Genomic DNA, 13857 nt, shown 5'->3' with positions numbered 1-13857 from the left:
TTAGGTATGAGACAGAATTATGTACAATAAGAGAAGTATTTTTATGTGAAGTCAATCTTGTAAACATACAGAATGCAGATAAGGTATTTAATGAAAGAAGACGTTCTATTAGAGATGTAGAATCTTTATTGTGCATAAAAAACACTTTCATAAGAAAAAACATAGTCAGTGTGTACCTCCATCGTACTTCCTAAATTATACCACAAATTCCTATTCAAATACAGTTATAGTAAAACGTTTATTTTTTCGATCGTGTTTCAAAATATAGAGCCAGTACTTCTTTTGATTTTACAATTAAATTGGAGGTGCAATAATTAACTTACTACTGCTTTTAGTATTATAGAAGCTAATAATTTTTATATATTGAATATAGAAACAATTAATTGTATGATGTATAATCTTCATTTGTATATAAATACAATGATACTATTATAATAATTTTGGAAGTACAGTCAATTACTGTTCTTAGGTCTTTATGAATATTTGCATATTTCACATACTTTGCTTATCTAAAACTTTCTTTTAACTTACATATTAATTCCATTTGTCAGTTTTACCATTGTCATCTGTGTCTTCTAATTTCTACCAGTTGAAATCATCGTTTGCTACTGCAGATAATGTCTCGTCTGCATTATAATTCTATAATGTTGTAGTATTTATTAATAAATATATATAAAATTATTTATCGATACACATATACATATATAAATGAAGAATATTACCTCTGGTAACTTTTCACTTTTTTCCTGCCAGCTTTTGGTAACTATTGAGAGAACCTATAAATTCAATTATGGTAATATTTATTAGATATTTATGTATTATGTATATAATTAAGCTTACAAGAAATACTAACTCTAGTAAATGGCCTACTCAAAGGAGGTTCTTCTTTTATTAAACTTGAGGAATAACTAATCTCTTCCAACCGAGATCTTTCTGTCTCTAGTGAAGGGATGGGTTCAAACACTTGACTACATAGTGTTTCTGATGGTTTAGAAGTTGTGTTCATAGGTAAGCTGAGTTCATTATTTAGTAACAACATGTCATCAAAATTATTATTTTGAATCTATAATATATTTTTTAGTAATAGATCATAAATTTATAATAAAGGAAATATGTAAAAAATATATACTTGTAAATTTGGAAAATATTCTTTTGGAACAATAATGTTGTGGCTTCTTGAACTACTGGCTACTGGTTCAGTAGAAAGAACTATTTGATTTGTGATAGTTTGAGGTAAACTTAAGTCGAATTTCATCGGTCTTTCTGGGCCTTTAGACGGGACTAATATTATACAAATTTTTGTATATACATATATAATATGAATTTATTAAGTATTTATATACCTAAACTTTCTACGACAAGAAATGGCGTTTCGTCAACCCATGTTGATTGAGCCGCACAGACTTTTAACCATTCTGCGGTAACAACTGGTATTTTCCACTTTACTGCAGCGTCATACTTCCTCCCATTTGGTATTGGACAAATTAAATGTGTGTTTTTATATAGATCTCTGTCAATAATTATTTCACGAGCGAAAACATTTTGGTATCTGAAATTAAACAATGCTTTAATACTTGATTCACTCTAGTTATCCTTAAGATATATGATAAGAATAATACATTGCACCCAATTCCATAGCTAATGTTACAAGATACGATCGTTCAACTCTTACATATGTGCTGATTGTAAGAACACAACCTACTAATACATGCTTTGCTACAGATACTGGTCTATGATAATACATAATTTCAACTATTCGATCCTGATTTACACAGTCTTCCTATAAAAAAAAAATGCTAATACTAAAGAATATATCAAAATATGAAAATCGAAATAAAAAGCTGAAACTTACAATAAACAAATCGGTAACAATTTCTTTCACTGTACAATTTAAAGGCATACCACATTTTGGCACAATACCATAATCTGGAATCGTAACGAACGTACCTGGAACTACTCTTCCATTCATTGCTACTATACTTTCAACCACATTATTATACGTGTTACAGAAGGCAGATACGACAAATGTCAGACCTATATGTATATTTTACCATTATTTTAGTTCATTGTTGTACATATTCTACCACAGCATTACCTTCAAATAGTCTATTATTAATAATACCACTATTATCTGTTCCAGGTAGCATTGAATACTCAAGACTTTCTGGCGTTTGAGACAAAACAGGTATATACGGCTCTACATATTCTTGCACCTTTTCATCAGATGCTGAAGCTAGCAAAAAGTAAGATGTACATTCAATTTCTTTCATAAAAAGTGTAAGCAATTATTTACAGATACTACCGATCGTATTTTGTAGCTCCTGTTGACCGAGATTAAATGATTCTTCCCTTTGTTCTGGCATCCTTTCTTGCAGCAATTGTAAATTCTGGAAAAATATATGAACATGATAAATACCTATGTTACGTACTATATTTTTATGTATATATCATAATTAATGAAGATGATGGTTCTGTAACCTTTTGGATTGCACTATCTTCTTGTTTGTATAAGAAATATTCTACTGGCGCGATCCGTTTTAATCTAATACTCTCTTCCAACCACTCCAGTTTCAATATATATGGACTACATCATATATCCATTAAATTACAGAATTTTAAATAGATATTAATTTAGACATTAAAGTAACATTATACCATAATCCTCTTGATTTCAATAATTTTAGTTCACTAGCTGCGCTATCTTCGTCCCCGACAATAACATGTGTTATAATGTCACATATATAATCAAATCGCATTGCACTACCTACATGCAATATTCTGTTAAGTTTATCCCTTTGATAAGAAGTAAATCCAGCTAGGTAAATCTGAAGAGAAGAAAAGAATTAATTAGAGAAATACCATCGGAGAGTATTATAGAATATGAAAAATGTAAATGCAATTTACGCACAATGCAACCAAATAAAAATGGACCAGCCGTTTCTGCTTCATTAAACATAGGTCTAGCCAAAACTGTAGTAACTGTAGAAACTGAAAGTTGGAATAAATTTAAAATAAAATTTATCTTTGCTGTAAGTTACTTTCATGCATTTTGTAATACTAACCAGTAGAAACATTGCTCATTGTTGAGATTTTAAATGCGGTTTCATCTATATAATTGCTGCGCTGTTTGTCATATGTTATGAAACTTGTTGTAGAACAACTACAAGTTTCACGTACTGAACATTAAAAAAATTATATTAGCCACCAATTTATAGATCTATAACACTAAAGAGATATTTTTTACCATTTGATCTTCTTGAAGAACAACATTGTTTTACTGTTTGAAATATATAGTACCTAAAAGGCAAAGCATAGCCGACTTCTATACTTTGATATAGCCAATTTAGTGTTAAACAAATAATATCTGCTTCTCTTGCATGTTTGAGCTTCTGATTTATTGGACTATTTTCTGGTGTAAGTACTACATTAACTCTGTCTACACTCAAATTATTCATATACACCTAAAAAGAGAATAATAATATAAGGGAATAGTTAGTTAAAATATAAAAGAAAAATTTTAAACAATATGTATTTTACTCCTCCATTATTTCTAATTAAACGTGAAATGTCTTCCTTTTCACATTCCTGAATATTTGTTGCTGTTACAACTAAATTATAGAACATAGGAACTTTATATTTATCAAACCTCTTGTCATCTGGATCAACATAATCTGTCTTACTCGCTTCCCATATTGCTTCAACCCATTCTTTTGTAACTATTGGTATTTTCATATGTATCGCCTTCTATTAGAAAGAATTAAATGTTATAATAAAACTATATAATAAATATAATATTAGCGATATAAATTTACTTACCTCATATTCAGCAGAGAAAACAGATGATGTTACAAGATGTGTTACTTTATCATATAACTCTATTGCAAAATTTCCACCCATCTTTGCCACTAATGCTTGTATGTATCTCTATAATAATAAGATTTTTTAATATTTCCTCTTTTATTGTGTGCAGAAACAATCATTAGTGAATATACCTTATCTTCTAAACATAAATGAGAACATGTACATATACAAAGATTTGCCATGACTGTTGTATGCATTAGACTTCTTCTACCTGATGTTGCACTAAGAAAAGATGGCAAATATTCTGCTTCAATTATGCTGTAACATTAAAATAATATTGATTAATATCATGTAATCTACTATCTTTGCAAAGTTTATGTAGCAGTATATTACATCAATATCAAGCTTCTACTTACTAACATTCAGCTGTTATTAATTTTTTCAATGGAATTTGTTCACGATTTTCCACCACAAGGATATCAGATGTCGTAAGTTCCAATTTAGTAGAATTTTTTTTACTGATCCATACTGGTTCCATATCATATTCAAGGCATTTCTGAAAGATCAATTCATTATATCGTTTTTATTGTTGCTTAAAATATATTATTTATGTAAAAATAAACCTACTAACATTGTACGCACGCATCATATTTTCACTACATATTTTAGACTTTTTCGTCTTTGATGTAACAAAATAAATCTTGGACTTTTTTGTAGATTCACTCTGTTTACTCATTTTTAAATACTGTCTAACTGGTTATTTATATATGATATGATTTTTATTTAACAAATAAATATTCAATGAAAAATAAAATCTTTATGTGTCACACAATTATACGTCAAAAACTATACCGAGCACTATATTAAGTATTGCCAGGGACGAAATTTGTTTTTAATCGCTTGATACGATGAAATAACTTTATATTTGTCAAAATGACATTCACTTGACTGATATAAGGGTAATGTAACGTTTCCACTCCCGGACCATCGAAATAGATATTTTGTCTTATTTTCATTTTTATTTATAAAGAATTGTAAATTTTACGTTATAATAGGTTAGATTTTCTTGACAAAGGTGTAGTTAATTAAAAAGATCATTAATTTTGAAAAGATATTATTTTATACCTAATAAAATAGTATTCAAAACGTTTAATTTAAATTTCTATTTAAATTTTTTGTTTAATTTTTTATGTTTTATTTTGTTTAAATGGTAGAATAACAGCAAAACTAGGTAAAATCACCGAAGGGATATAGAGGAGAAAAGTAGACGTGACCCTCCATGACCCCCACATCGTGTTCGCATGCGACGTTATCAATTCAGTTTAGTACTGTTTTGAATTAAACCTAAAACCACTGTCGCAGAAAATAACCTTCACATGTGCTACAAAATAAAAATTTTATAATTCATATATCAATTAATAACAGTGATAATTATTTTAATTTAAAGAAATGTCTTCTTTTATTTTTCAAGATAGTTTCGTTATCAATTCTCAAATTGCTAATTATTAATCATTTTGAAGAATGATAATTGTTTTTAATAAATGCATTCATAAAACAGCGTAGGACAATTATTTCATTTTTTTCTATTTAATAAGATATTATATGTAGAGTGATATGTAGAGACGAAGAAATTATATGTAAGAATACTACAATCATTTTTGAATAATATTAATTAAAAATAATCTTATTTGCCATTATAAAAATTGTTGAAATTATTTAACAAGTATGACCTATATCGATTAATCAAAATACGCCTCGATCACTGGCAATTCAATAAAGAATGAAGAATATCGGCTGGCACCGATAGACAAACTTGGTTTAAACATCTTGTACCTCAGTTGACCTAAAATATCAAGGATCGCAGTTGACGAAAAGATTCGAATAAAATCTCGTTTCAAAATATCCAACCGATGATCAGTTTGGATTAATTTGCCGCATCGTTTGGTATTCCCGTCATAAACTGTTTGATATAAATCTACGCTATTCTAAAACGTAATGGCAAATTGCTGCTTGCAAATTGGGACTGAAAATATGTAGTACAGATAGAACCGGTAGTCCAAAAAAAAAATGACTTCTGATATGGCGTTGTTCGTTTTAAATGTGTAAAGGAACTGTCCGTGACGTGATGAATAATATGTTTCTATCCTACACCTCTTTGACTACACATATCACAACATTACATATTCAAAAATTTGAAAGAATATTATTTTTCCTGAAGTTACAGTTGCAAGAAACATTGAATGTCATGTCTATTCTGTTCTTCGTCGATGCGCATACGTTGTCACGGATGCTCAAATAGGCAGAAATGTACTATAATAGTAGCGATAGTTTCTTGCGAAAAATTTCAGAAAACAAAACCGATCGCCGATTATATACATAAGAAAAATTGTACAAAATGATATATTTCAAAATCATCAAAGTCGGAGAGGGAGTACCTTTCTACAAGTTCACATGGCACATACCATATCTATATACATACATACTCATGAACTGACATGCACGTATACGCACACGTGTATGCTGCACTAACAGTAAATAGCATTTTATATAAATTATAATAGTCGCCTTAGTAAATCATAGAGGGCGTAAGAGACATTCTGATCTTTTTCTCGGTCGGTATTTCAAAACGTGAGACATAAAGTTCTATTTAATGCCATGTCTATCCTATCCTTAAACAATGATAAAACTTTGTATAATCGTCAAAAAGTCAGATCAATTAGATCTATTTTTGCTCGCCACAAAATTCAAGAAAGCAAAATATGATTACGAACATTACTATTTAAACTATCAGAACTTTGAAAATGTACAATCATATATAAATCCATAAAAAAGTTTAAATGTCAATCGCAGATTGCAGACATTTGCAGAATTTAGCTCTATTTTCGATCCTTTTGCGTGATATATTTTATATGCAGCATTTCGATGCGTCGAATTATGTCCAGCAATGGGCAACGATTGGCGTATTCGAGACATTTCAGCCAATCAGCTTTCATAGTACTATTAGAACTGCATTAAACCTATTATCTATGACAATAGTATAGGAATACGGTCTCATGCGATACGTATCGAAATCCCCGCACCTGTTTCAATTCGAGTTCGAGTCAGAGTGAAAAGAGATAAACAATATATTTCCCGAGGCTAGGGTTCTTGCAAACAATGCACTTGCCTAAACTGGTGAATCATCTTCGGAACTGCAGCACCTACGAGAAATTTCTTATCAGACTGTATATCGTGACAGACGCTTGCGAATAAGACATAGTGCGCTATGCCAGCCTGAGAGAGCTCTCTCAGAGAGGATTTAAATTTCAGTCGTATCGGGGCAGTAATCGTAGTTCGTTGGAGAATTGTCGCGCATCCGAACGTACTCTTAATACCGTCACGTCAATGCACTCGAGTGTTAATTCTAATTTCTATCGAAGAATTATATAATATATGTGCATGAGTCACAGGGTGAATAGGGGGGACGTGCAAACGTCAAAATCGTGCTGCACCGATTTTGTTGCATTTTAGGTACGGTAAACAAATACTGATCACCCGATTGATTGCCCGATCTAAATTTGATCTTCCGTGTACAACAATCGTATAATATTGGATCGATAATCATCACTTGATATGTATATTGTATATTATCGTCAACTGCTATTCCGTCCAATGTCGATCGTGCGATGTGCTGCCATTAGAACTTTTGCAACGAGTTCATCCTTATATTAGAGGCCGTAAGAAGTATTAAATATATCTCGAAACTCGGGTAAAAACATCACTGCCAGTTGTCGCGCGACCTGATTGATTTTGTCAAAAACGGCTACTGTCGATGATATCGTTTAAAATTTTTTTGCAATTCACGTTCATCGAGCTATGACAGATACCGTATAAAAACATATTCCTCAAGGTTAAATGAGTAACGGATAAAAGTAATTGTAATAATCCAGTGACTGCGTAGTTTTGTTTCTTTTTTCTATCATGTTGAAATCTTTTCGTAATGAAGTAATGGCACAAAAAGTGTTTTGTTAGAGCAAAATCGATATTAATATCGATATGTTACATTATTTACTATTTTTAAGTACCACATATGAATTGTCTTAATTTTTTTGCTAATTAATTATTATTTATGGTTTTGATTGTACGTTGCAAGTCGCATGCTGTTTTTCTACTGATATTTCAGCTTGGATCTTTGCAAGAACGTTCAATAGGATTGCATTTACGATGAACTGGAAACATTATGCGTCTTACCAGTGAACAGGAAGACTATCACTAAGAAATGGCAATTTTCAAATTGAAAATACTAAAGCGTAGGTGCATGATTTCATAGCTGTGGAAACTACCATCATTTTATTGTAACGTGCGGCCAGGTATTTGTTAATTGAACAAAGTAACTGTTCGTATCGTACTTATTATTGAAAAATGCCAGCACCACCTCCACCTCTCTCAAGTTTGCCAGAGGCACCTATGTGTGAAAAAACTGAAGTCAGCGATGCAGACTCCCTGCCTCCTTGGGCCAAGATTACCCTTACATCTGCTGAGGCAGAAATTGAAAAGCTGATATCCCGAAATGAACTGAAAGATGCAGAAGTCACATATTTTTGTCAAGTTGAACCAATTTTGCAAGACGGACCACAGTGAGTTTCATCTGTAATTTATTATTTATAGATGAAACACATAAATCTAAATAATAACAATAATTACGTTACTATTTAACAGATGTGGTTTAGTAGCACTTGCTATGGCATCGCAAGAATATACAAAACCAGTTTCTGTGAGTCAACTCCTAGCTGAAGCTCGTGTAAGGGGTTTTACACAACATGGAGAAGTGTATAGTGTTGATTTTATGGGCACACTAGCGGCTGAATATTTGCCTGACCATAGACCGGATATCTTAGTGGATTTACAGCAATGCCCAGACACATTGACACACGCTTTGGCTCATGGTGCAATGGTACTAATTCCATACGATTCTGATTTCAATCATGCTCCATGCTTAAAAAGAGGCCATAAAGCTCATTGGGCACTACTTGTGGGTCTAATTTCATCTAGGTATGCCACATCTTTTCCTATTGTTTTCAAATTTTAATTGAAAGTAAACATTCTTGTGACTGATATGTATTTCACTGTGATATGTATTTCAGACAAGGATATCATGTCTTAGCACGTCATGGAAAATCACGTCATTTAGCTTGTTGGCCGTTACGCGATTTAATCGAGAGCAATGGTAATTTGGAAGAAGAAGGAACAGCTAGACATGCTGGAGGATACGTGATACCAAAAGGAGGAGTCGGAGGTCAGAGAGGTTTGCGTGGTAGGGCACTGGCGTTGCACCCATACATATAAGATCTTGTACAAGAATTGTAGGTAATTAATATCACAGCGAAAGACAGAAATTACTATTATAATATTACTGTATCCATGTTACAGTATATGGTAAATATTCAAAGGCATAACGTTTGCACAGCTGCTACGGAATTTAATTACTTGTAAAACCGTATTGCTTTTAAGTAACATGTGTTTTAACTTGCAATGCATTTTTTGATCAACATCTGAAGGGGGGTATTAAGATTCTCAAAAATTCGGCATTAGATGTAATGAATTGACGAGAATATCATTCATTTAGTTTTAACATGCAGTGTAAATAATGATTTATTATGTACGTTTGACTGCACCTGACGGTTTGAAAGATTCTTTCTTTCGTTGTTTCGACGTATCGAGCTTTTCCTGTGGTGCGACACGTGTTAAGTGCAGGCAGAAGAAAATAAATTGGGCATGTACACGTGCATGAAAGAGACAAACGTTAACGAGGAGAAAGAAAAGTCTATAAAGAATATCTGCATAAAATAAATATCTACGTGTATTAGCTAGGATTTATTGGGATCGTAACACTAGCTGAAACAAAAAAAAAACCAAGTATATTTATTTAGCGAAGAAACTGTAGGTTTTCGATCAATAATTATGAATCTTTGTTTTATCTTAACATTGTGAATAAAGACTAAATCTATCTATAGCAAGAGTCTCGCAATTGCATTTGAGGCAATACAACTTAATGTTCGTGTGTACCGGATTGTTGGGCGCATTGCTTTTAAGATACGGAATGAATTATTATATTTGCTAGATACGGTAGACTAGTTTCACGAAATCATACGAATTAAGACACGTTTCATTATCCAACATAAAATGTGCGATTTACTTTCAAATTTATTACATATCATTTTTATATTTATGAAACAGTCTTTCAAGCTTTACTCATAAGTAGTAACTTACAAATGACAAATTGCCTAATAACGATAGGATAGCGATACATATATACACTATATCTTTGAAATTATATACTAAGCTTTAAATTGAGATTCCTATCAAATTTTCCCGCATTTTTTCAAACTTTTATCAAACAGAATTAAATGTATCTTCTCTGAATCGTGTAAATCGAGAATTAAATTTATCACTTGGTAACTATATCGAAATCTCTTTATCGAATATACAAATACATATAAAAATATCCAAACTTACACTTAAAAATCTATAAAAATTCATTTTACGAATATATCGTCAAATATCACTTTGCTGTACCGAAGGTCTTGGAAGCAACGCGCTATAAGGAGAGGATCTTACTGTGTAGAACTCTACGATATGCTTGTTTTACTATGTATTTACCGGTATGTAAAGTACGAGCGTAGTTTTTACTGATATTAATACGTAACGATCGTAAAAAGAAAAAAGAACGGAAAGCTATAAAAACCTGGAGATATCTTATGACTGGCTCGTCTTTCCAGTTGTACGGTATCTTAAGCGTTTTCTTTATCAAATTCGTCGGATAAAAACGCGTAAAGCAGGTTCGAGAGAGATGCTATATTATTTGTAGACTCCGTTGAGTAGTTTCGGATCGAATACAAAACAACAAAGAGCAAAGAGAAAGTTAAAAGAAGACAAAGAAAAAATAATAAAAACTGTACCCAAGTGCCGCAAAGTAACGAGGTTCATTCATTAAAAAAAAGGGAAAAAGGATAATTGTATACCGTGCCTATTCTCACATCGCGAAGCTTCTTCGATTTGCTGCCCTGTCGCAATCAAAAGATACTCTTGTAAAGTAAAACGAATACGACGAATGCTACTTATCGGTGCACGTACATGGTTTCTCCGTTTTCCATGATGTTTCTAATGATAATCAAAAAGGAACAAAAAAAAAAAAAGAAAATTAAAATAACACGTATTTTTTCTGCTCTAACTTCGTGAAACTCGTACGAATCGCGTAATAGAAGAAAATAGGGATTTTCAAGAGTAATAAAAAAATACGTCTTCCGTTACTTACCGCGATACAGTCTTTTCATTGGAGTCGGAGAAGCAGAGTTGAACCTTTCATTTCAAAAGCATTTAGAACACGTGAACTTGTTACATCTTCTATATATACCTATCGCCTTTTAATCGATGGGAAGGAAGTAGTTTCGATTAATGGGAGTTATCGAGCTTTTTTCTTCGAAGGATTTTAGTTCGTGCCGATGTATAAATCGTCATCGACTACATCGATGTACATCGCGCCTGTGTGGTTCGAAAAGTGTAAAAGCCAACGCAACACAGAGCCAAGAGAAAGCAGCGGTACGTGGTGCCGCGTTACGTTATAAGAGATTAATATTGTGATCATTGTTAACACTTGTTTCTTTTTTCTGTAACTCGCGTAATTTTTACTTGATTTGTTGTCGGTATTTAGCTTTAAACGTGATACAAATATAAAGAGATGTTATCATTTACAAAGCATGTTTTCATTAAGATTTCTTTCCGTGTATAGTACATGTCTTTCTTTCTCTATCATCTATCTTTCACTTTTACACTTTGGCCGTTACTTTACGATGAACATCGTTAAAACGATATCCTAAGCGAAAATCGACTGTATCGGGTATGGTTGGTGCTAGAGATTTTCTGAACTAGTGAGACAAGCGTGCCAATCTATATCTTTCAATTACGAGTATACATACTGCACGACGAAAGATTTACTTTCTTCTTTCCTGTTAGAAGTTTGAAAACAGAACGCAATAGTGACGTTTGAAGAGTAACCAAAAAAAAAAAAAAAAAAAAAAAATGAAGAAAAATGAAGAAAAAGGAAAGAAAAGGAGGATGTAGAGAAAAAGAAAATAAGAAATAAGAAGATATTAAATCGTTCGGATGGTACAGGTGCACTGGGATTGTAATAGAATATCGAGAAACTGCGTTACATTTATATTTCAAGCTTACAAACATCAACAACATAGTTTTTTTTCCACTTTTATCCTTTTAAAATTGTAACTTTTCCTTATTGTTGTTTTCGGTTTCTTTTTCCTTCTCTAAGCATACAGAGTTATTACCACAAGTTTATTTTTTGTCCACTATTTTCTAATTACATTATATATCTACTTGTGTCCTGAGATGCGACTGGGAATCATCGATCAATGTCCTCCCTCTTTCTCGTCTTTTGTAAATACAAAAGATCACGCCAGACGACTCGCACGCGACGAGAATGCGATTACAGTTTCGTCGCTGGAACAACGATCCTCACACGCTTCTTTTATTGAATCTTCGATCGTGGGAGAGCGTCGAAAGTCAAACCATATACATAAATATATTTCACGCGGATGCCACTAGACGAATAATTATATGTATATTTCTCTATAAAACGAAGCTACAATCTATTTTGCCGTTTTATATTGTACTCTGCATAGATGTATGTATACATATACATACGGTACTATACTGTGTATACATATATGTATACATATGTACATGTAATATATTAAAAAAAAAAGGAAAAAAGGAAAAGAAAAAAAAAGAAAAACAGAGAGAATATTCTGTACAACGATTACACAGCGTTCACAGTATAAAACGACCACGTGTTACGCCCAGGACACAAGCCGTCTCTAATTATTCTATAGATTAATAACAATGATATCCTGTATCCGAATATTATGTTTATAATAATATATATCACATATAGGTATTTCATGTTCATTATATCAACAATAGGGGAGTTGAATTAAAAAGAAGGCTAGCGTTCACTTATTAGAAATTTATTTTCTTTCACTGCTTTCTCTCATTCTCTTTCTTTCCTCCTTTGTTTTGCTTCACCCGATCTACGCGTGTGTATTCACGTTCAACTTGAAAAAAGAAAAGAAACGAATTATTCGAGTCCTACAAAATTTTCCTCGATCATTGTGACATCTTTTCTTTCTTTTTTGTTCTTTTAACCCCGTTTTAGAGCAATTAACAAAAGGACCTCGGTAATGATACAGTGTTTACTCGCAGTTCGTTGGTCGTGCGAGTTTTATGAAAAAATCTCGCCTTTGACTCTCTCGCTTCCGCAGTAATCTCATTTCACGAGCAATTCGGGAAAAATTACGAATAACTTTATCCTCTATCCTCGTGCAATTTCGTTCGCGAAATATTTCCGTAAATCGCTTACGTTGAATAATTTAACGATCAATATAATTTTTCGACTAATACAATTATAGTTAACGTAGTTTCTAGTTCGGGAGTAAAAGGGTTCAAGAGAAACGGCACGAACGTTCGCGCGTTATTTGTATTTTAGAAACTTGGGCGGAATTATTCGTTTCAGCCGCGAACGAAGTTTATTGCCAGGTCCGTAACGAGATCCGTACAATTAATATGTTTAAAACGTGTCTACGATATATATATATGTATATATTGCGTGCGTAATAAAATTCTGTACATCTGACGTTTGGAGAAAAAGCGTGAAACAGAAGAAACGCGCAAACGTGTAGAACGAGATACCTGGAAACAGTCGACACGCGTATCAAATATCAACAAACTACCACGTAATTCCTCTTCTAATCCTTCTTATCTTTGTCAGTCTAATTGTTCGCGTAGAATTCGTGGAACGGTTTTTTTCTTCCGTAGCTTCGTCGTGCGACTCGCCGGCTTAATTCTCGAAGAGAAGGAGGAAAACTGTAAAATCAGTGCGAAAGATCTCGCGACGGGAACGCGCAACAAAATGGAAAAACGTGACTTTGCTCGTGAAGATACACGCGGAGGCCATGTTGCCCCCTCCATCTTGTCTCTTCGTCCGCCCTCTATCAATTTCGTTGC

At 32.6% G+C, this 13857-nt stretch overlaps 2 protein-coding genes across 14 annotated transcripts; one reads left to right on the top strand and one right to left on the bottom strand.

Moving 5' to 3' along the window:
* Positions 1-368: 368 nt before the first annotated feature.
* On the bottom strand, positions 369-5911 carry LOC117165989 (DNA topoisomerase 2-binding protein 1-A-like). 10 transcript variants are annotated; one of them, XM_033349537.2, is made up of 20 exons: positions 5635-5911; positions 4433-5182; positions 4218-4357; positions 3993-4119; positions 3817-3924; positions 3538-3744; positions 3245-3461; positions 3063-3176; positions 2909-2988; positions 2656-2825; positions 2479-2584; positions 2303-2387; positions 2096-2233; positions 1853-2034; positions 1620-1780; positions 1344-1549; positions 1130-1281; positions 854-1063; positions 723-776; positions 369-639 (listed from the first exon to the last, which is right to left on the bottom strand). In XM_033349537.2, exons 2-20 carry the CDS (start codon positions 4535-4537, stop codon positions 583-585), a joined length of 2619 nt encoding a protein of 872 aa, XP_033205428.2. In that variant the 5' UTR covers positions 4538-5182; positions 5635-5911; the 3' UTR covers positions 369-582. The 10 variants fall into 10 exon arrangements, with proteins under 10 accessions (XP_033205428.2, XP_076481951.1, XP_033205427.2 ...); XM_076625836.1 differs by lacking the exon at positions 4433-5182; XM_033349536.2 differs by lacking the exon at positions 5635-5911 and having other exon boundaries at positions 4433-5623.
* A 952-nt stretch (positions 5912-6863) lies between these two features.
* LOC117166069 (actin maturation protease) lies at positions 6864-12809 on the top strand. 4 transcript variants are annotated; one of them, XM_033349697.2, is made up of 5 exons: positions 6864-7311; positions 7964-8150; positions 8232-8417; positions 8500-8832; positions 8925-12809. In XM_033349697.2, the coding sequence occupies exons 3-5, from the start codon at positions 8248-8250 to the stop codon at positions 9124-9126; spliced, it is 705 nt and encodes a 234-aa protein (XP_033205588.1). In that variant the 5' UTR covers positions 6864-7311; positions 7964-8150; positions 8232-8247; the 3' UTR covers positions 9127-12809. The 4 variants fall into 4 exon arrangements, with proteins under 4 accessions (XP_033205588.1, XP_033205584.1, XP_033205587.1 ...); XM_033349696.2 differs by having other exon boundaries at positions 6865-7311; positions 8210-8417; XM_033349693.2 differs by having other exon boundaries at positions 7964-8417.
* Positions 12810-13857: the final 1048 nt, after the last annotated feature.

The sequence above is a fragment of the Bombus vancouverensis genome, chromosome 17, assembly GCF_051014615.1.
Source record: "Bombus vancouverensis nearcticus chromosome 17, iyBomVanc1_principal, whole genome shotgun sequence".
NCBI lineage: Eukaryota > Metazoa > Arthropoda > Insecta > Hymenoptera > Apidae > Bombus > Bombus vancouverensis.
The sequence above is the reverse complement of the archived record's forward strand: the minus strand, read 5'-3'. Positions and strand labels throughout refer to the sequence as shown.

Coding starts and splice junctions, on each gene's coding strand:
- LOC117165989 (XM_033349537.2), bottom strand. CDS start 4,537: ATGAGTAAACAGAGTGAATCTACAAAAAAGTCCAAGATTTATTTTGTT. Junction 3,177..3,244: donor TTCTTCAAGAAGATCAAATG/GTAAAAAATATC, acceptor TTTAATGTTCAG/TACGTGAAACTTGTAGTTGT. Junction 640..722: donor AAAGTGAAAAGTTACCAGAG/GTAATATTCTTC, acceptor ACAACATTATAG/AATTATAATGCAGACGAGAC.
- LOC117166069 (XM_033349693.2), top strand. CDS start 8,203: ATGCCAGCACCACCTCCACCTCTCTCAAGTTTGCCAGAGGCACCTATG. Junction 8,418..8,499: donor ATTTTGCAAGACGGACCACA/GTGAGTTTCATC, acceptor ACTATTTAACAG/ATGTGGTTTAGTAGCACTTG. Junction 8,833..8,924: donor GTGGGTCTAATTTCATCTAG/GTATGCCACATC, acceptor TATGTATTTCAG/ACAAGGATATCATGTCTTAG.